This window comes from Ambystoma mexicanum, chromosome 9 (genome assembly GCF_040938575.1).
Source record: "Ambystoma mexicanum isolate Mex_15411 chromosome 9, UKY_AmexF1_1, whole genome shotgun sequence".
NCBI classification, from domain to species: domain Eukaryota; kingdom Metazoa; phylum Chordata; class Amphibia; order Caudata; family Ambystomatidae; genus Ambystoma; species Ambystoma mexicanum.
Genome location: NC_090931.1, coordinates 169,021,582 through 169,042,789, shown reverse-complemented (window position 1 = coordinate 169,042,789; position 21,208 = coordinate 169,021,582). Strand labels below are relative to the sequence as shown.

The window sequence follows — 21,208 nt, the reverse complement described above, 5'->3', positions numbered from 1 at the left end:
AGATCACTGGAAGTCATCGCCCACCCCTACCCCAGGAGAGAGTAGATACATCCACCCTCCTCCTTTCCCCTTCCAGGAAAGAGCAGTGAAAGCGACCCACCTTCTCCATCCAGGAGATAGTAGGAAAAGCCATCCTACTCTAACCATCCCGGAGATAGTAGGCAAAGTCACCCTACACTACCTATCCAGGAAATAGTAGGCAAAGCCGCCCTTCTCTGCCCAACCAGAAGAGAGTAGGCAAGGCCATCCAACTCTAACGATCCAGGACAGAGAGAGTAAAGAACGTCACCCCACTTGCTCCAATCCAGAAGAGGGTAGTGGAAGCCATCCACCTTCTCTATCCAGGGCATAGTAGGCAAAGCCATCTTCTCTACCCAACCAGAAGAGGGTAGAAAAAGCCATTGTACTCTAACCATCCAGGAGATAGTAGGCAAAGCCACCTTACACTACCCATCAAGGAGATAGTAGACAAAGCCGTCCTTCTCTACTCAACCAGAACAGAGTAGGCAAAGCCATCCGACCTTAGCATCCAGGACAGAGAGAGTAATGCAAGTCACCCCACTTGCTCTAATCCAGGAGAGAGTAGTGGAAGCCATCTACCCTCTCCATCCAAGAGATAGCAGGCAAAGCCCTCCTACTCCACCTATCTAGGAGATAGTAAGCAAAACCATCCTACTCTATCCATCCAGAAGATAGTTGGCAAAGCCACACTTCTCTACCCAACCAGAAGAGAGTAGGCAAAGCCTTCCTACTCTACCCATCCAGGGGAGAGAGAGAGAGTAAAGAAAGTCACCCCACTTGCTCTATTCTACAGAGAGAGAGAAGTGGAAGCCCTAAAACCCTGACACACAGGACAGACTAGGGGGTCCCCCTCCATCTCCTATCAGGGAGAAGGTAGTGTAAGCCTCCCTCCTGACCCCCCCCCGCAACTAGCAGGAGGGTGCAGTGCTATGGAAAAATCAGGGTGAAATGTGAAGGCAAATAATTCAGGGTGCTGTCTGCGGTTGGTAGGCAGGCTGGGGTTTGAAGATGGTAGGGCAAATAATTCAGGGTGCTATCTGAGGGTGGTAGGCATGCTGGGGTTTGAAGGTGGTAGGACAACTTGTTCAGGGTGCTATCTGAGGTTGGTAGGCAGGCTGGGGTTTGAAGGTGGTAGGGCAAATATTTCAGGATGCTATCTGAGGTTGGTAGGCAGGCTGGGGTTTGAAGGTGGTAGGGCAAATATTTCAGGATGCTATCTGAGGTTGGTAGGCAGGCTGGGGTTTGAAGGTGGTAGGGAACATAGTTCAGGATGCTATCTGAGGTTGATAGGCAGGCTGGGGTTTGAAGGTGGTAGGGCAAATAGTTCAGGATGCTATCTGAGGTGGGTAGGCAGGCTGGGGTTTGAAGGTGGTAGGGAAAATAGTTCAGGGTGCTATCTGAGGTTGGTAGGCAGGCTGGGGTTTGAAGGTGGTAGGGAAAATATTTCAGGATGCTATCTGAGGTTGGTAGGCAGGCTGGGGTTTGAAGGTGGTAGGGAACATAGTTCAGGATGCTATCTGAGGTTGATAGGCAGGCTGGGGTTTGAAGGTGGTAGGGCAAATAGTTCAGGATGCTATCTGAGGTTGATAGGCAGGCTGGGGTTTGAAGGTGGTAGGGCAAATAGTTCAGGATGCTATCTGAGGTTGGTAGGCAGGCTGGGGTTTGAAGGTGGTAGGGAAAATAGTTCAGGATGCTATCTGAGGTTGGTAGGCAGGCTGGGGTTTGAAGGTGGTAGGGCAAATATTTCAGGATGCTATCTGAGGTGGGTAGGCAGGCTGGGGTTTGAAGGTGGTAGGGCAAATATTTCAGGATGCTATCTGGGGTGGGTAGGCAGGCTGGGGTTTGAAGGTGGTAGGGCAAATATTTCAGGATGCTATCTGAGGTTGGTAGGCAGGCTGGGGTTTGAAGGTGGTAGGGAAAATATTTCAGGATGCTATCTGAGGTGGGTAGGCAGGCTGGGGTTTGAAGGTGGTAGGGCAAATATTTCAGGATGCTATCTGGGGTGGGTAGGCAGGCTGGGGTTTGAAGGTGGTAGGGAAAATAGTTCAGGATGCTATCTGAGGTTGGTAGGCAGGCTGGGGTTTGAAGGTGGTAGGGAAAATAGTTCAGGATGCTATCTGAGGTTGGTAGGCAGGCTGGGGTTTGAAGGTGGTAGGGCAAATATTTCAGGATGCTATCTGAGGTGGGTAGGCAGGCTGTGGTTTGAAGGTGGTAGGGTAGACAGAAATATCAAGGGGTTGGTCACAGGAAGATATGACTTTGACGGGCAGGGTGAGATAAGAGAGATTGGCCAGGGTGCATTGGGCAGGCAGGCTGGGTGTAACGGGCATAGGGAAGTGTGGGATGCAGGAGGGCAGGAAGGTGACACGGGGGGGGGGGAGTGCAGGGATCGGCAGTACATGGATTGAGGTGAGGTGTTGCACTTAGTGGTGAATGCTCCATCACAGCCTCCGCCTTCTGTTTGCACTCACTCCCCTTCCTCTTACTTCACATCATGCACAGGCAGTTTGGACAAGTGTTTTACCTTCATCTCTGTTGCCATGGTTGCCTCTCACTGACAATCTTTCTCGCACTATTCTACTGTACGGGTGCATTGTAACATGGTCCCTAATAAGCTTCTATGTGAAATCCACAAAGCCTGGAAAGGTTGTGTACTCCAGGACTAACCTTCCACAGTTTCCGGAGGTCAGTGATGAGGCTCTAGGGCAAGGTCTAGCTTACGGGTCTAATGTTGACTTGCGATCAACATGGCACCAGCATGCAACTACTGCCGCCTCAATATATCTTTGTAATCCGCCCATACATGCTTTGCCCATCTGAGACTGAGGGGTGTAAGAGTGGCCTCACCTGAACATTATCTCTGTGAATAATGACATTATTGAAGTTATCCTACAGACTCTACAAGGATTCAAGAGACTGGTGAATCAGGTTGCGGTGCAACTTCTGGAAATGGATGCTCGTCTACGGTTGATATGCTGGCATAGAATGGCATACACCACCAAACGTAACCCGCAAAGCACAGCAATGCAACAATCCAACTACAAAATCCAAAGGTGACAACGATAGATATGCTTGAGCGAGAGTAACTTGCAACTGGAACTCATCTGAAGGAAGTTCTGCAAAACTCTTATTGACCAATCGTTCCCATATCAACGGGACCCACGTGACTGCTCCTGGGGTTTCTTTCTTTATAAATCATTGGTATCAAGAGCGCAAGTCAAATTTGTTCAATTGAAGTTAACCAAGACTATGGCCCTTATTACGACCTCGGCGGTAGCCATGCCGCTATTGGCGGCATGGCTGCCGCCGAAATCGCGTCCGGGTCCACGGAATGAGGAATTACTGGGCCATTCCGAGTTCAGAAGGCCCGGTAATTCCTCCCTCCAAGGACCCGGACCCGGTCCTTCCCCATTCCCATTTCAGCACCCATAGGGCTGAATGGGAATGGGAGAGGGAGCAAACAACGGGCCATTACGAGTTGGCCCGTTGTTTGCTCCCTCTTCCCCTAGCGGGACCCGGTAAGCACGCCTGGTTTGACCAGGCGTTACTTACCAGGTCCCGCGAGGGGACCTCGTAATGAGGCGGTACAGTGTTAACGGCACCAGCACCTTTTACGGCGCCGTTAACCCCGTACTACCAGGGTCGTAATGAGGCCCTATAATGCCTAGAATGAAAAGATTTGCTAGATGAGGGTCCCAGCTACAAGATCTAGAGCCCTGAAAACATGAAGCCATCTGGCCACCCCACTCAAGACTCACTTGGGTAAAAAGTTCTTATTTGATGGAAAAGTCACATCCAGATCATCTCCGTTTGACAGTTAAATAAAAGACTCACAGCAAGGAGTTGAAATTGCCACAGTTGTCCCATTTTAAGCAATCCCCAGGAATTTCCCAATAACCATCGCAGGCAAGCATGGTCAGGCGCAATGGCACCAGATTATCCCCAGATTACATGTCAGTTTCTAAGACTCTCAGGGAGTGTCCAAGAGACACAATTACAACTTCTTTGCTGATCCATATGTCCCTATGCAAAGAGGAGGCAAATAATGTTAGCTTTTCTGCACACCAATCCTTCACAAGGAATTCCACTTTGGTAGGCTCAGGGCTCTGTGGGTCCAATTTGGAGACAGTGAGCATTAGGTTAAGGTCACCACTTGAAAGTATCCAGACCAGGTTCCGTAGGTGCTCGTAGGGCAGAGGTCTGCAACCTTTGGCTTTCCAGATGTTTTAAATGACAAATCCAATTGGCCGTAGACAGCAGAGCCGACGGTGAGGAATCAGTCGTTGTACAAAGCATTTGGAGACACACATGTTGCTGAACCCGATTGTAGTGGAAGACTCAGACAAATCTTCATGGGTATTGGCCATACTATTAGGTGTAGGTTAATTCTAACCTTACGATATTGGGAAGTCTGGATTGACACATCCTCTTTATCGTTTGAAGACTATTCCAAGCTAACGTACTCAAAATAAAAGATTGGCTTTGTTTTGAAGCAGACCTCAGCCACAGAGCACTTCACCTCCAGTCATTTTCCAACTCCGCCATTCAACAAAACCACACTTTCGCATCCCAACATCACAAACCTGCATGCTAGCTACTCCCACTAAAGTGACACTAGCAACCCCTTCTGAGGACATCAGACAAGGACATGCTGAGGGTGAGATTTCAAGGGGGTAAGCTAGATGAAATGTGAGTTTGTAGGACAGAGTGAGATTACAGTGGTTTGGGGCAATGCGAGATGTGTGGAGGTTGCATGTGAGGTTGACAGAAGGGACGGTATGAGTAGGATAGGGCAGAGTGAGATCTGCATGGGGTTTTATGAATTAGGAGTAGGATAGGTCAGAGTGAGATCTGCATGGGGTTTTATGAATTAGCAGTAGGATAGGGCAGAGTGAGATCTGCATGGGGTTTTATGAATTAGCAGTAGGATAGGGCAGAGTGAGATCTGCATGGGGTTTTATGAATTAGCAGTAGGATAGGGCAGAGTGAGATCTGCATGGGGTTTTATGAATTAGCAGTAGGATAGGGCAGAGTGAGATCTGCATGGGGTTTTATGAATTAGCAGTAGGTAGGGCAGGGTGAGATCTAAGGAGGTAAGACACCATCACGTACCTTGTAATCCTTCAGCAGCTTTGCCGCCCCCTGCTGGTCGGGGATGCTCAGCCATATGCTCGGGTAGGAGGTGGAATTGTAACTGAGACCCAGGCACATCTGTACTTGAATCGGTTCACAGGACACCTCTGCAAGGAGGGGACAGGACGGTCCATGTCAGAAACCGCGAGTCCAAGGCAGAAAGAGAATTCATTCTGGAATATTTCACACACTAAGAGCCCACAATATGCCGTCATGGGATATTTTACACGGATCATACAGGAGAGTTGAAGTATTTGTCCACTCGAGATGGCCAGGGGCAGCAAATCATACAAGCACAGTATGAAACAAGGGGGCAGAGAATAAATCACAAGGATACACAAAAAGAAACTTGGGCTATTGGAAGCAAAGCCTTCCACAGAGAAGGCCTGTGAAGAACATATTACAGTGAATTGACTCACACAGGCAGGTTAGGCTAATCAAGAGAGGCAAGTACAGAGCTCAAAATTGAGATTGGATAAGCAGGAGCTACAAGCAGCTCCTGGGTATCCAGCAGTAACCAGTCACCAGGAGCTACCACTGGGGAACGAGGAGCGAGTACATAGCATTATGCAAATGTAACTTCCACATAGAATGCAAACATATAATTGTATACATTATTTATGACCCATTATGCTTTAAATGTCATATAGATGTGTCCTAATGTTCATTTATAGATTGTCCCAAACGCACAGAGTAGAATTCGCATAGGTGTGTTTGTTCGGCATTGGTTGGCCCGGGGCGCCAAAAGTAGCTCCTGGTTACTGTTGGTTTTAAGCTAGCCAGGCTCTTCTAAACTACAAGCAGGAGCTAATAAGCACCCAACCCCCCTCAATTTAGAACCCTGTAAGTACCATGGCACAGAGGATGAGACAGAGGGGGCCAGGCCAGAAGAACCGGAAGGTGGACTGAGTGGGAGGGATGAGTGTGCAGGAGAATGTGACTGTAGCGAAGGGCACAAAAGAGACATCTACCAAAAGAATGGCAGTTCTGGCAGGAGGAGGAGAGAGAGTAGCCATAACGTTTCCCCTGCATGGGACATTTTTATTTCTTTTTTGAGCAATTTTTGTATGCAGGCAAGCCCCTGACACTCTGGTCTACTGCCCTTCTCTACCATGCAACCCTCAAATGGCCATTTTCTCTACTCCCTAACCCTACAGCCCCCTATAAATGCCACAGAAAGTGTGGTGACATCTCCCTCAACCAGGTCCGGTCAACGGCTGCAGGGAAATAGGGGGATACAGGCGAGAGTTATGATCCATGGTGGAGTGGCCGAGAAAGAGAGAGAGATATATCCACTCAGAAGGCGGGGAAAGGGACTTCAGAAGATACAGCAAGGAAGGGACAGAGAGCAGGAGGTGTGGGAGAGGCCGTGACAATAAAGGAGAGGAGAGGAATATCGAGAAAGGCAGACAGATCGAAGGCGGATGGCGGGAGATTTGGACCATTGCGGAGATGGGGAGAGCACAGCCACTAAGAGGGGGCAGGTAAAGTGTACTAGGAGGTACACTGAGAAAAGAGACTGACAGAGAGCAGGTCAGATTAAGATACAGAGTGACCATAGTGGAGAAGGACAACTACTTAAAGAGAACAGGTTAAGAGCTCATGAGGATGGAGGGAGATACAGGCCATGGCAGAGGAGTTGAGATGGAGAGGGGACATCCACTCAGAGGGGACAGGTAGAGTGTATTACAAGGGAAAGTGAGAGAAAAGGCAGGGAGAGAGCTGCAGGTCAGATTGTGAGAGATTGTAACCACAGCAGAGTAGACGCGAGGGGTTGAGATGGGGAGGGGTACATCCTGGTAAAGGGGGCAGACAAGGAGTTTCAGAGGCTAAGTTGAGGGAGGAGGCACGAGGATCGAAACTGAGAAGGATTGGGACCTTGATGGAGGGGATGAAAGGGAGTGAAATGACGTCAAACGAAGAGCGTTCTAGGGAATGATTGAGAGTAGAGAGAGGTGTAGAGCAGGGGGTGGGTGATCTGGAGGAATGAGATTAAAAGAGTGCGCGCACTACATACCAAACATTGGCAATGAGGTGTTGCCACAGTTGAGTTCATCACTACCATCTGGACAGTCTTTCCACCCGTCACACACCCACTGCATGGACAGGCATTTCCGGTTCCCACAGGAAAACTCAGAGGGGTCACACGTGACTGAGGAAAGGCAGAAAACAGGTCACAGTGAGAGCAGCGCATGAAACTACGAGGGCAGCACAGGGCATGAGCTTAGGAGACCAGATAGTGGTTTGGGACTGCAAAGCTCCAGAGAGCAAGGACTCAAGGAAATCAAGAGGGGTAGACAGTGCTTGTGCTTAGGGGAGAAGGAATGAGATGCCTTATGCCTACTGGGATGAAGTGGACAACTTCCCCAGAGAATGGCTAGGGGTGGCACTTGCTCCTGGGTGCATGGTCTCCAGCACTGGACAACGTCTGCAAGCAAGGCCTGGCGTGTTAGCGACTCTCCCTCGAATCTCCCAATGGCACAACAGGATAGCTCTTGAAGGAGTGCATCAAGACCCAAAGTGAGTCATGCAAGGAAGGTGCAATACCTCTCCGGAGCCTCCGGCACACCCGCTAAAACAGAAGAGTGCACCTTACCAGGAACTCTCCCCGGGAACACTCCCGGAATACCCAGAAATGACTCCAAATATAGAATGAAAAGGGGACAGCTTAGGGTCAAGCAACTCCTTCTGGGTAGTTTTCATCATTTGCACTGCAGAGTGCAAAAAGGAGGTGTAAAATGGGGGTGGATGTGTCTTTACACATCTCTTTTGCGGTCCGCCATGCAACACACGTGAAGGCCATCTGCCATTTCCACATATCGGGTAGCTGTAGAATGCATTTCTGCGGAATCTGCCTTCTTTTTGCTGGTCTAAATAGAAGAGGGATTCTATAGAAGTCCATTGGTTTTACGTCACTGTGAACATTCCGTGCTGGCGTAAGAATTGTATTTTGAAGGTAGATCTCAAAGGGGAGGTGAACATGTAACGCCTGTTCCCTTCCGCCACCTCTGTCCGGCCTTCAAAAAACTCAACCATGCACCAGAGCGGGAACTAAGGTGTTAAGAGTGGCATAACACCTGTATGCCTGTCTTTAGCATCTGAGCCCCTAGCTGTTTGAAAATCCAACTACAGAGTTTCATTATAATTATGTAAACCCTTATGTTTTAAAACATGTTTTTTTACACATGAAATGTAAAAGAGAGCAATCCTATCCTTTGAGATTAGGCCTTTGCCGTTATAAATGTTCACAGTTCTGCTTTTAAGATATTGGTGCGGTGGTTCGAGTACCCACAGTCGGTCAAGTTGCGCGCATGGTAGGTGGCCGTGAACCCCTCGTCCGCTACGTCTTCGTCTGCCACAAACAGTATGGTCATGAATTGCTGCGAGGAAATCAGAGATGGGGGTGTCTGGGTCCCACAGAACCTGTGATGGAGAAAGAAAGCTTGTTTATGTGAAAAGATCCTAGCTTAGATCCGTGCAAAGCAGAGACTCAAATACTTTAGAAAATCAGAGATTGAGAGAGAGAGAGGAAATGCGTACTGGGCTGGTAAAGGAGAGTGAAAAAGAAATGGAAAAGATTTGGAGAGATTCGGGAAGAACAAGAGTAGAGAAAGAAGAGCGAGGACAGGAGATGAGGTTGAGAATCAAAGAGGAGAAAAAAAGGATCAAGGCTCGGCTAAGAGAGTTAAACAACGGAAGATGTCTTTCATTGAGGAGGAGCTTCTGTCTCCTAGTAACTTATACTTGGAGAACACCCTCTTCCAGGTACAACTTTCAGTCATCGTCAATTTTGTTTTCCCGCTGATTTATTTGCCCAAAAACTTTGGCTGGAAAAAAACTCATAAAAAAATATGGAGGGTGAGGGGTGGTTAAGGGCATATAAGGGGAGGGGGTGAGAGGTTAAGGGAATACATGAAAGGGGAAAGGGTTTGGGGGAATCCCCCGTAAATAAAACATTCAGTGAGGTTTTTTTCAGACCAAAAATTTTGGCAAAAAGCTCAGCGGAGAAAAATTTGGATGAATGAACGTAGAACCCTCCTTCCCACATGCTGCCGTCTCTAAGGGCCTTATCAGATAAGAAAGAATGGTCATCGTGGGAACTTCTACCTCTTGATGGCCATGGACCATCATAACAAATAAGCTGCAGAAGTCATCGCCAATCCTGGGTCTGTAGTGTTCAGTAAGATATTCTAGAGCCTCACTCATTAGTGCATTAGCTTTGATGTGCTACAGTAGACAGCAGTGTTGATGGGAGCACCTTTTGCTTTATTCATGGTGGGGAGACAGAGGCCACCTTGATGACAGTTAAGCTATAGATACAAGAGCGTGGAACGGTGAGGGCAGGCAAGGGGGGTGGGATCATTCCTTCATGGTAAGGGGTGTGAAAACACAGGAATGGTTGACAGACAGGACAAGGGAGGCGAGTTCAGCAGCTCTTGCATCAGGGAAACTGAGAAGGGGGAAGGAGTGGAGGCAAGGGTGCATGGGAGGATGGAAGCAGAGAGAAAGGAAGGCCATAGAGGTGTTGTGAGGGATTCGACCATCCGTACGGGGAGAGTGCGCTCGCTTGGGCTTTTCTGATTTTTAATAATGAAAATGAATGATGGGAGACCACCCTCTGAGAAATGTGCAAGGCCATTCCGCACACATTTCATCTGCTTCTCGCACAAAACGCATAGTCACATGTACTCCGGGAAGACACAACCTACAGGTGCCGTCTTCCCCTGTCATATTCAGCTGGAATGTGACAGCCCTGGGTACATCAAAGCATCTCAAGGAGGGCGAAGCACACCTTCCTCCAGTATGGGCAGCCTAATTTAAATATCAAAGGCTCCATGGATCTGCATTCCTTTTGTTCTCCGGCTGGTGGCAGTGCATGCTAATGAGATAATTGAAGCAAGCCTAGAGGAGAGGCTTGGTTGCCGGAGGAGACAACAGGAATGCTGGACTAACACCCCTTTGGCATGCAATGTGTCAACTTGAAGCTAGTCCCCACCTCTCTGTATGAAAGGTAGTGAATGGCCGGTCTGGGTCCAGCAGTTACCGAAGGTGTGCCTGCAGAACAGAGGGCAAAGTATGTGATTTGGGAGAGACAGTAAGTTAGCTCACAGCGCAAACTTCAAGGGAACCCTGCACTTTAATCAAGAGTCACAGAGGGCTCAGTTAAACAGAGAGAAACTTTGATCTACAACATAGAGGGGGATGGGTGGGACTTAGGTATGTGTTGTCACCCCCTTGTCTGTCCTGTTGCAGAGCACTCTTGTACTGGCCTCATGCATAACAGAAGATTGTTGGTGGGGACCCAGGATTTGTTCATTAAGGTGGGCTAAGCGTGCACCAATCTTTGGGGGCCATTTGGCTTTAAAAGAGGGCTGAAACCCTCACTTAGCAGATCATCTGAAGACTTCAAAAGGAGTAGGAAGAAGGACGCATTTGGACCCGAGCTGAAGGTACAGTCTACCCTACATCTTCCGCCAGTGAAGGAAGGCCTGGAGTTCCAAGAGGGAAGCAAGATCCCTCCCCTAAACATCTCCCAGGGAACAGAGGGAGATAACGGACTGAACGGACCCATCCAGCAGCTCCAGAACCGGTACCCAGCCAGCACACAGCATGCCCTCCTAGGATCTGCCAGCAAGCTTCCTAGGTGGGAAGTGCCAGAGAGTCTCTGGACTAAGGACAAGGTTGTTGCCTGCAGTCACTCTCCTGAGCCTTGGGCCATCCACCTTGAAAGGACACAAGCCCTGCAAAGAAGCTAGGAGGAGTAGCATAAAAGCATAATCCAGCGTCCATCTTTGAAGGACATTTTTGAGACAGTGTAGTCCTCGAACCGCATCCAGCTGTACCACGGACTGTTTTCATGCCGCAGTCACAAGAGCCGGCAGAGTCACATCGACCAGCATTCCTGATCTGCCAACCAGCACAGAGACCATGATTCTTGGCCCCGAGGTGCCTCGCCGGACAGCCTGCAGACTTCCGTCCAGCCTCGTTTGCCAAACTACCTGCCGCCTGTTACCCACAGCTGTCTCCTACCACTAACTCTGTCTTAAGGGCTGCGAAGCGCCCTGGAACCACCTCAATGCTTTCAAGCACCAAGAACCACTTCAGCACCCGGTACATTATGTTTCTGCCCCCTGGACCTTCTCTGAAGGCCCAAAGAGACAGTTACGACTCTTTGACACCTTGGTGCTAAAATCAATAATCTTGAACAGTAAGACTGATTACTTTACCAACTACCCTCCTGTCCCTATCCAGAGTGCATCCCTGCCCTTCGTGAAACAGTCTGTCCTCTGTGTTCCTTTGCAGGGTGGGCTGTAGTTTGTAGTGTGATAGAACTGTCTGTTGTAGTAATAATAAAGTAGAGATTTGTATACAACCTTGACTGGACAGTCCCTTTTATCATTGGGTAATAATTGTATTTTTGCTGTGTTGCAACTAACCAACGATCCACGATCCTGCAGCGATAAGCCTGCTGTTCCATCCAAGTTACCAAAATTCAACAGCAGGTCTTATAATTCACTTGTATTCCAACCTGTTTGGTGTACTAGAGGTGTGAGTTTGATTGATGGTTTAGAAACCGATATTCACCTCTGGATGACTGGCGCCCCAGAAGTTGATTCGGAACATTGGTGGCAAACGGTCAGATCAGTTGGCGCCTTGCGCAGAGTTTAGTCGCCCAACGGTAAAAGTATTGTTGCAGGCAACGTTTAGTCACTGCCAGGTTTTAGTAATAGTCATGGAGCTTGACATGGAGTTTATAAAAGACATGGCCAAGGATGTCCTGCATGTCTTATGTCAAGAGAGGGGACTTCCCCAGAGTACTAAGGTTAATAAACCTGAATTTCTGACCAGCCTCCAAGCATGGGAAGAATCGAGGGCGTTTGGAGAGAAGACCCCAGGGGTCGGGCTAGGACCTGTGTATCTGAACGGACAAGACCTTCCAGAGGAAGTAAATGATGAGGACGACTGCATGAGCAGTGTTTCTCACCAATCATCCCGCCAGGGGGCAAGTGTGGTTTCTCAACACTCGAGAGTGTCAGTGAGGGCAGAGGCTAGTGCGGCATCCTGCAGGTTCCAGGCCTCACCACTGTCTCTAAGTGGCAGAGTTATTGTTCCGACTGTTAATGAGGCAGCCGCTAGAAAGTTCCTGCTCGAGGAGAGGAGACTAGCGCTAGAGGAACAGAAACAGTGGGACATTGTCACCATAGAGCTGTGCAAGCTGGCACTTGAAGAGAAGAAAGAGGCCAACAGGTCCACCTCTAGCGAGAACAGCCACAGTGGATCAAACCAGAGTGCCTGGGATAAGCCCCAACGGCACATCTCCAAAGATTTAGTACAGGCTTACGAAGTGGTGAAGGATATTTTTGATTCGTTTGAAATGCTCAAGCTGGAATTCCAGATGCAGGAGGTGTATGAGGTACTATGGGGTGCATCCCTGATGAGTCGCTTACCGACACCAGGGACTGATGCAATTCTACAGTTAACTTCTGAGGAAAGGCCTGCTTATGAGAGCATGAAGGCAGTTCTCCTCATGAAGTTCTGTAAAAGCCCAGAACAGTACATCAAGAGCTTCAGAGAGCTTGGAAAGAAAACTGGGTAGACATTTGAAGCATTCACACACTTGTCGTTGAAATATCTGAGCCAGTGGGTGACTGGTAACAATGTTGACACATTTAAAGGGATGTACAATGTTTGAGGTTGACCTACACCAGCATCTTGTGGACAAGACTATCACGGACCTTCGGGAGTTTGCAAAGGCTTCTGACAGGTTTGTGAGTACTCAAGTCCAGAAAAAGGCTCACGCAAGCACACCCAAGCCAGAAGAGAAATCGGCAGACAAAAAAGTAAACAAGGATGGGAGGGGCAAAGATCCAACCCAATCCTCTTAAAAGTCAGGTCCCCAAAAGACTTAAGCAAAACCCCCAAACTCTAGTTCAGCTCTGCACAACGAAAAGAAGAGCTCACGTACCCCTAACACTGGGACACCTGCGTTCTCACCACCCAAAGGTTGTTCCGTGTGTGAGGAGCTTGGCCATAGGAAAGGCGATCCTGCTTGCAAGGGCTTAACCAAGCAAGCCATAGTGAATGTTAGACTCATGGAGGAGGCCTTCATTAGTGTGGGCCTCTCACTAGTGTGGGCCTTTCCCACTAGGCCAGGGAGTGGCTGAATGTGGATTGGTTACACTGTGTGGGAAAGGTACCGGGTCTCCAGAAGAGACCCCAGTTCTCAATAATACTCAACTCTATCTAGAGCACGTGTAAATCAATGGACACAAAACTCCTGCGGTCCGAGACACAGCGGTTAGCGTCACCTGTCACCCGGAAGTGGGTACAGCCAGGCCAGTATATTGATGGGCCTGATTTGTGCGTAAGTGGATTTGATGGTAAGAGTAAGTGCCCCTTGGTGATAGTAGAGTTCAGCTGGTGAGGTGCAATGACCCAGCAACGTGTAGCGTTGAAAGACTACATCCCTGTCCCATGTTTGTTGAGTAATGATCTTTTTGATCCCGAAATAGTCGCAGTGGCAATACGATCGAGGGCCAAAGAGAACGCCAGATCGAGCAATCTGAAAGCCTTAGGGCCTGGAGTGATTCAAAAGGGCTTGTTGGAAGGCCAGGTGTGGCCTCTAGCACCTAGTTCAGTTCCACCGACTACTGAGTCACCTACTCCTGCCAGAGAGGGGCTAGAAGCCATGGAAGACCTGACTTTGGTTTGGTAGCAGGGGACCCTGTGACTTCAGAGTTGCCTGATGCAGCACAGGAACCTGAGGTGGAGGACCAGGTGGGCGCAGATCTGAAGGGACTGCCTAAGCTGGATGAGTTTGCATCAGATGGGGGCCCAGATCAAACTGACTTCTACACAGCCCAGAAAGAGTGTCCCACTCTGGCTGGTGTGAGTAAGCAGGCGGAGGAACAGGCTAAGGGCGAGGCCCCTGGATTATTCAAGGTGTACTGGGACGATGGACTCCTGTACAGTGAGCCAATGGATTCTGAAGACGAGGACACCAGAAGGTTTTTGGTTCCCCAATGCCACAGAAAGTTCCTTTTGGATTTGGTTCACCAAATTCCTTTAGTGGGTCACTTGGGAGTGACTAAGACATTGGACCGGTTGTCTGCATTGGCTGCAATTTGGAGTTAAAGTTAAGGAATTTGTTCGGTCCTGCCCGACTTGTCAAGCTTCTGGCAAGTCAGGTGGTGCCACAAAAGGCCCCGTAATTCTGCTACCTATGGTTGGGTGGCCTTTCGAGAGAATAGGCATGGATATTGTGGGTCCTTTGGATCCACAAACCAGCTCACGGAGCAGATATATTTTGGTGGTGGTTGACCACGCCACAAGATACCCTGAGGCTGTCCCTCTGAGGAGCATCAAATCACCCATGGTTGCGAAGGCTCTGATTGGGATAGTCTGCCATATTGGATTCCCCAAGGAAGTCATTTCTGACGGGGGATCAAACTTCATATCAGTATATATGAAGGCTATGTGGGAAGAGTGTGGAGTCACCTACCTGTTCTCTACCTCCTTCCATCCACAAACCAATGGCTTGTTGAGTGGTTCAACAAGACCCTGAAAGGCATGATAGGTGGCTTGGAAGAGCACCTAAGGAGAAAATGGGATATTATCTCGCCATGCCATCTGTTCGCCTACAGGGAGGTGCCACAGAACAGAGTAGGGTTTAGCCCTTTTGAGCTTCTGTTTCGACACCCTGAATGAGGTCCCCTCAGTCTAGTGAAGGTGGGATGGGAAAGCAAACCCTCATCCCTGTCACGAGATGTGGTGGTCTAGAATGGCAAAGTACATGAAACAGTCAACAGAGAATCTAAAGGCCTGTCAGGAGCTGATGAAGCACTGGCACGACCAGAAGGCCACAGTGACAGTCTATTCTGCAGGCCAGTGGGTGTAGGTTATGGAGCCCGTCAAATTCAGTGCCCTTCAGGACATGTGGACTGGGCCTTACTTTGTGCTGGAAAAGGTCAGTGAGGTGAACTATCTCATTGACGTGAAAGGACCTAAACAGATGTGCAGGTTCTTTCACGTCAACCGGCTAAACTGCATTATAGCCCGGATGACTTGGCCATGACGTTAATGACTGACAGAGAGACTGAGAAGGAGACCGATCCTCTCCCAGACCTCCTGCACACTGAAGCCACAGATGGGTCAGTTGAAGGTGTCAACCTTGCAACAGACCTGTCAGAACAACAACTGACAGATTGTCACTGTTTACTGGGACAGTTTGCCAGTCTATTTTCTCGGACTCCAGGTCGCACAGATTGGTGAACCCATGATATGGACACTGGAGACAGTAAGCCGGTGAAGAGTAGGATTCACCGGATGTCCAATAAGGTCAGGGACACCATCAAGGAGGACGTTTCCAAGGTGTTGTCCCTTGGAGTGATAGAGCCACCCCACAGTCCCTGGGCTAGCCCAGTGGTACTGGTCCCTAACAACACCAGTAGTGGGAAGATTTAAGTTCGCTTTTGTGTGGACTACAGGGGGCTCAATTCTGTCATGAGGACAGATGTGCACCCCATTCCTCGGGCAGATGAGCTTATTGACAAGCTTGGCACTGCCAAGTACATCAGTACTTTTGACATCACAGCGGGGTAATGGCAGCTTGGCTTGACAGATGGAATGAGAGAGAGGTTGGCATTCTCAACCCCGGAGGGACATTATCAGTTCACTGTGATGCCCTTTGGATTGAAGAATGCCCTTGCCACTTTTCCGAGAATGGTTAGCCAGGTTTTGTCTGGACTGGAATACGTCAGCGTCGCCTATTTAGATGACATTGCGGTGTTCAGCCACACTTGGGAGTATCATGTATCCCACCTGAAACAAGTGCTTCAGGCGCTGCAGAATGCAGGACTGACTATCATGGCCACGAAGTGCCAGATAGCGCAGGGTACCATGACTTATCTAGGCCACCTGGTTGGTGGAGGTAAGAAACAACCTCTGGAAACGAAGATACAGGCTGTGAAGGAGTGGGACATCCCCACCACACAGATGCAGGTGGGAGCCTTTCTAGGTCTCACAGGGTACTACCGGTCGTTCATTAGAGGGTATGGCACCATTGCCATGACCCTGGATGATGTAACATCCAAAAACATGCCAAAGAAGGTAACTTGTACCCTTGCCTGTCAAATCTCCTTTCAGGATTTAAAGAAAGGATTGTGCAGGGCCCCAGTTCTGAAAGTGCCAGACTATGGTCAGGAATTAATTATCCTGATGGACGCCTGTGATTTTGGGATTGGAGCAGTGTTAGCACAGTTGAACTCTGAAGGGGTAGAGCAACCTGTCGCCTATATTAGCAGGTGGTTGACAAAAAAAAGGAAAGGAACTGGGCTGTTGTAGAAAAAGAGGCGTATGCGGTTGTGTGGGCCGTAAAGAAGCTGAAACCCTACATCTTTGGGTCTCGCTTTATGATCCAAACGGACCACAGGCCTCTGCGATAGTTAATGGCCATGCAAGGGGAGAAACATAAGCTTTTGCGATGGCCAATATCCTTACAGGGATTAGATATGTGCATCTAGCACAAGCCAGGCTCCCAGCATGGAAATGCAGATGGCCTCCGCCGGTACTTTCGTCTTGATGATGAACCAGATCTTTGGTAGGGTGGTGGTTCTCATGTTAAGAATAGGGGACATGTGAGGAATTTGACCATCCACATGGGGAGTGTTCGCTCGCCTTGGCTGTTTTGATTTTTTAATAATGAAAATGAATGATGGGAGACCAACCTCCGAGAAATGTGCGAGGCCATTCCGCAAACACATTTCATCTGCTTCCCACACAAAACACATAGTCACATGTACTTTGGGAAGACACATCCTACAGTCACCGTCTTATCATATTCAGCTGGCATTTGACAGCCCGGGTACATCAAAGCATCTCAAGGAGGGTGAAGGCACACCTTCCTCCAGCATGGGCAGCCTAATTTAAATATCAAAGGCTCTATGGATCTGCATCCCTTTTGTCCTTCGGCTGGTGGCAGTGCATACTAACGAGATAATTGAAGCAAGCCTAGAGGAGAGGCCTTTGTTGCCAGAGGAGACAACAGGAAGGCGAAACTAACACCCCCTTGGTATGCAATGTGTCAACTTGAAACTAGTTCTCACCTCTCTGTATAAAAGGAGTGAATGGCCGGTCTGTGTCCAGCAGTTACCGCAGACGTCCCTGCAGAGCAGACCCCTTTCAGAGGTGCGAAGGATGTCATTTGGGAGAGACAGGAAGTCTTCTCCTAGCACAGACTTCAAGGGAACCCTGCGCTTTAAGCAAGATTCGCAGAGGGCTCAGTTAACCAGAGAGACACTTTGATCTACAAAGACAGGGAGATGGGTGGTGGGACTTAGGTATATGTTATCACCACCTTGTTTGTCTTGTTGCAGAGCACTCTAGTTGTGGCCTCATACATAACGGAAGATTGTTGGTGGGGACCGAGGATTGGTTCTTTAAGGTGGGCTTAGCCTCCGCCAATCACTGGGACCCATTTGGCTTTAAAGGAGGGCTGAGCCCCTCACTTAGCAGATCATCTGAAGACTTCAACAGGAGTTCGAAGGAGGACTCATTTGGACCCGAGCTGAAGGTACAGTCTACCTTACATCTTCTGCCAGTGAAGGAAGGCCAGGAGTTCCAAGAGGGAAGCAAGATCACTCCCCTTAACATCTCCCAGCAAATAGAGGGAGTTACGGGACTCAGAGGACCCATTCAACAGCTCCAGAACGAGTACCCACCAGCATGCAGCATGCCCTGCTAGGTTCTCCCACCAGCAAGCTTCCTAGGTGGGAAGTGCCGGAAAGTCTCGGGACTAAGGACCAGGCAGTTGCCTGCAATCACTCTCCAGAGCATTGGGCCATCTGCCTTGAAAGGACCCAAGCCCTGCAGAGAAGCTAGGATGAGTACCACACAAGCATCATTAAGCATACAGCTTTTAAGGACATATTCGAGACAGTTGAGTTCTCGAAAGGCATCCAGCTGCACCACTGACTGTTGTCACGCCGCAGTCACAAGAGCCATCCAAGCCACCTCAACCAGCATTCCAGATCCACCAACGAGCAGAGAGACAACAATTCATGGCCCGAGCTGCCGTGTCAGACATCCAGCAGATGTCCGTCCAGACTGCAGATGTCCGTCCAGCCTCACCTACCGAAGTATCTGCCGCTTGGTACATGCAGCTGTCTTCGCCACTAACTCTATCAAGGGCTGCAAAGCGACCTGGAACCGCCTCATCACTGTCGAGCACCAATAACTTCTTCAGCACCATGTACATTGTGTTTCTGCCCCCCCTGGTCTTTCTCTGAAGGCCCCTAGAGACAGTTACGACCCTTTGCCCCCCTTGGTGCTGAACCAATGATTTTGAACAGTAAGACTAATTACTTTACCAACTACCCTCCTGTCAGTATCTACAGTGCATCCCTTTCCTTCATGAAACTGTCCTCGGTGTTCCTTTACAGAGTGGGTTGTATGTTGTAGTGTGCTAGAACTGTCTGTTGTAGTAATAACTAAGTAGAGATTTCTATACAACCTTGACTGGACAGTCCCTTTTATTATTGGGTAATAATAGTACCTTCGCTGTGTTGCAACTAACCAACGATCCACGACCTTGCGGAGATAAGCCTGCCGTTCCATCCACATTACCAAAATTGGACAAGGAGGTCTTATAATTCACTTGTATTTCAATCTTTTTCGGATCCCTTCTGGTGTAGTAGAGGTGTGGATTGATTGATGGTTTAGAAACCAATATTCTTCCCTGGACAAGTGGTGCCCCGCAAGTTGATTCGTCACGAATTGAAGAAATCTTGAGCTGTAAAGCAGTCATTAGCAGATATCTCGAGTGGAGAGAGCGGGGGTGAAGAGCACGAGCTGCAGGGTCCTGGGGATGCGAGTGGAGAGAAGCGAGAAGGTTGGTGTCGTGGAAAGACTTGACAGTGAGTAGAGTAAGGAGCGATTCCTGTAAGGGAAGACGGGAGCAGCACACAGAAATCTGCATATGCTTGCACAAAGGTGGTCTTATAACTTTGCAAAGTCCTGTGTTTCTGATGTAATGATTGGTTGAGATTAATGTCAGGCAAAAAGGGTGTTTTAATAAAAAGTGAGGATGGACCTGGGAGCTAGCGGTTACCACCAGTGGTCGAGTCTACAGTGCTCGTGAAATCCCAGAATGAGCCCATGTAGGAGGCTGGTAACTGGGTCCTTCTCCCCGGTCATGGGTCAGTGATGCCCCTGCCCACAACTTTCTACGTGGCTTTGTAATTCCCTAGTTCATATCTGGCCCTGTGTGCCCTTAAAGCTCATCTGCATACCTGCCCATGAGGCTGGTGGTACCGATGCCAGCACTGTCATGCACCTCCACAAAGTCGAAGTTGCAGCTGGACTGGGACTCCAGGCTGAAGTTGTGAAATTGAAGCTCGATCACGTGACCTTCGGGAACTGTGATGCGCCAGAGACAGATCTGGAAAGGACAGGTGTCAGAGTCAGATCGACTACTATACACACATACACACAAAGCATTAAACAAACAAATGTGGCACTGCACTGACACAGGTGGCACTGCACGAACACAGGTGGCACTGCAGGCACACTTTCCCCGGTGACAAGGGGGCCTGCACAGAGGAATTGCACTTCATGGACATAGGAGGATATCCTTCAACACATCCGCCTCATTGGTACACACAACTCTGCATGGGCACACGTGGCATTGCACAGACAAATGTGGCACTGCATGGACACGGGGAGCTCTGTATGGACACTCGTGGCACTGACCTGCTATGCCTGGGCGTTGGCAAATGTGCCACTGCTTGCACACACATACACAGAGGAAACACTGTATTTTGAACACTCGCATTTCACAGACACATATTTCTTCCCCCTGTGTGAAGTTTTGTAACACAATAATTTGTTACACAATCACTTCAAAGCTTTGGGTTGCGGTTGTTTAGGGTTTGGTAATGTAGAGGAGGACCCAAGTGCCTCTACCGAAAGTCCCACCCCCATTTTGCCTATATGTTGGAAACCAGAAATTGCGACATACGCAACACCAGTGATGGTCCCTATATTGTGAAGAGTCCTTGAAACAAGGTATCAATTGAGAAAACCCTATATGATGTACCTGCAGAGAAATGACAGTCTTCTGAAGGAAGTTCTGTAAGAAGTGCAAAGACGAGTGAAAGAGGAGACTGGTGACGTGCCGTGAAGCAGAAACGATGCACCCAGAAGAGATGCCAATGAAGAGAGTACATAGACCTTATAGAATTTGATGGCGAAGTAAAGAATCGAGCAACATTTCATGAGCAAAATAACGATTGCACGTACGGAGAGCACTAAAGAAAATGCAAAGCCATTTTATAATTGTACAGACGCTGTAATGCAAGTAGACTAAGTATTCATGTGGCTGGCTATACGTAGTGAATAGACTGCAGGTGGTGCCACCAATATATATATATATGTGTATAGAATCTGGATGTTCTACGCATTTTAGCAAACCAGTATCCCAGAATAGAAGGGCTGAAAGTGTGGCGCAGTTGAAGAAAACAGCTGACTGCAAAGGAAGATTCGAAAAGGCTTGTCTGGCCCAGTGTCAAGGGTTGGTGTAGCCAAAAAACTGGTTATGTATTCTAGGAGCTGCTATGAATGTGAGAAGCAAGACGGGCTCCTGTTGAGGTGTAATGGAAAAACACTAGAAGTGGCAGGTTTTATTCATTTAATAGTTTTAAATGCGAAGAAGGAGTTCAAAACACAGTCTCCTGTCACATGGTCAGATGAAAATAGACTTTTGGCAAGCTACACCGAGACCAGAAGATAAGGCCATGCTCACACTCCCTTTTATTCTCAGGCACAGTGATCCTTTGCAAGGCCGAGTTGAAAGGACTAATTGAATGACAGACAGCAGGAGTGTTGATGAATGTTGAGCTAATTGGGTGGGGAAGGATGGTCAAGTCCAACCCTCCAGCACCTAAGGTACCAGCGTGCGTGCTGCTAGCCAGTGGAATATTCCAGAAGGGTACAAGCATGCAAACCAATTGTAGAGGGCCACGTAGCAAAGAGCCCTATAGTTTGAAAGTCAATGAAA

The 21,208-nt window shown here is 48.8% G+C and overlaps 1 protein-coding gene across 3 annotated transcripts in view; it reads right to left on the bottom strand.

Annotated features, from left to right (window-relative positions):
• MFRP (membrane frizzled-related protein) overlaps positions 1-21,208 on the bottom strand; it is a 246,111-nt gene that overhangs the window by 20,726 nt on the left and 204,177 nt on the right. For all 3 annotated transcript variants that reach the window (XM_069614362.1, XM_069614361.1, XM_069614363.1), the window contains 4 exons: positions 19,443-19,591; positions 8,447-8,577; positions 7,172-7,306; positions 5,134-5,261 (listed from right to left, as the gene is read on the bottom strand). In XM_069614362.1, coding sequence (XP_069470463.1) covers positions 5,134-5,261; positions 7,172-7,306; positions 8,447-8,577; positions 19,443-19,591 — 543 coding nt within the window. The remainder of the gene's footprint in view (positions 1-5,133; positions 5,262-7,171; positions 7,307-8,446; positions 8,578-19,442; positions 19,592-21,208) is intronic.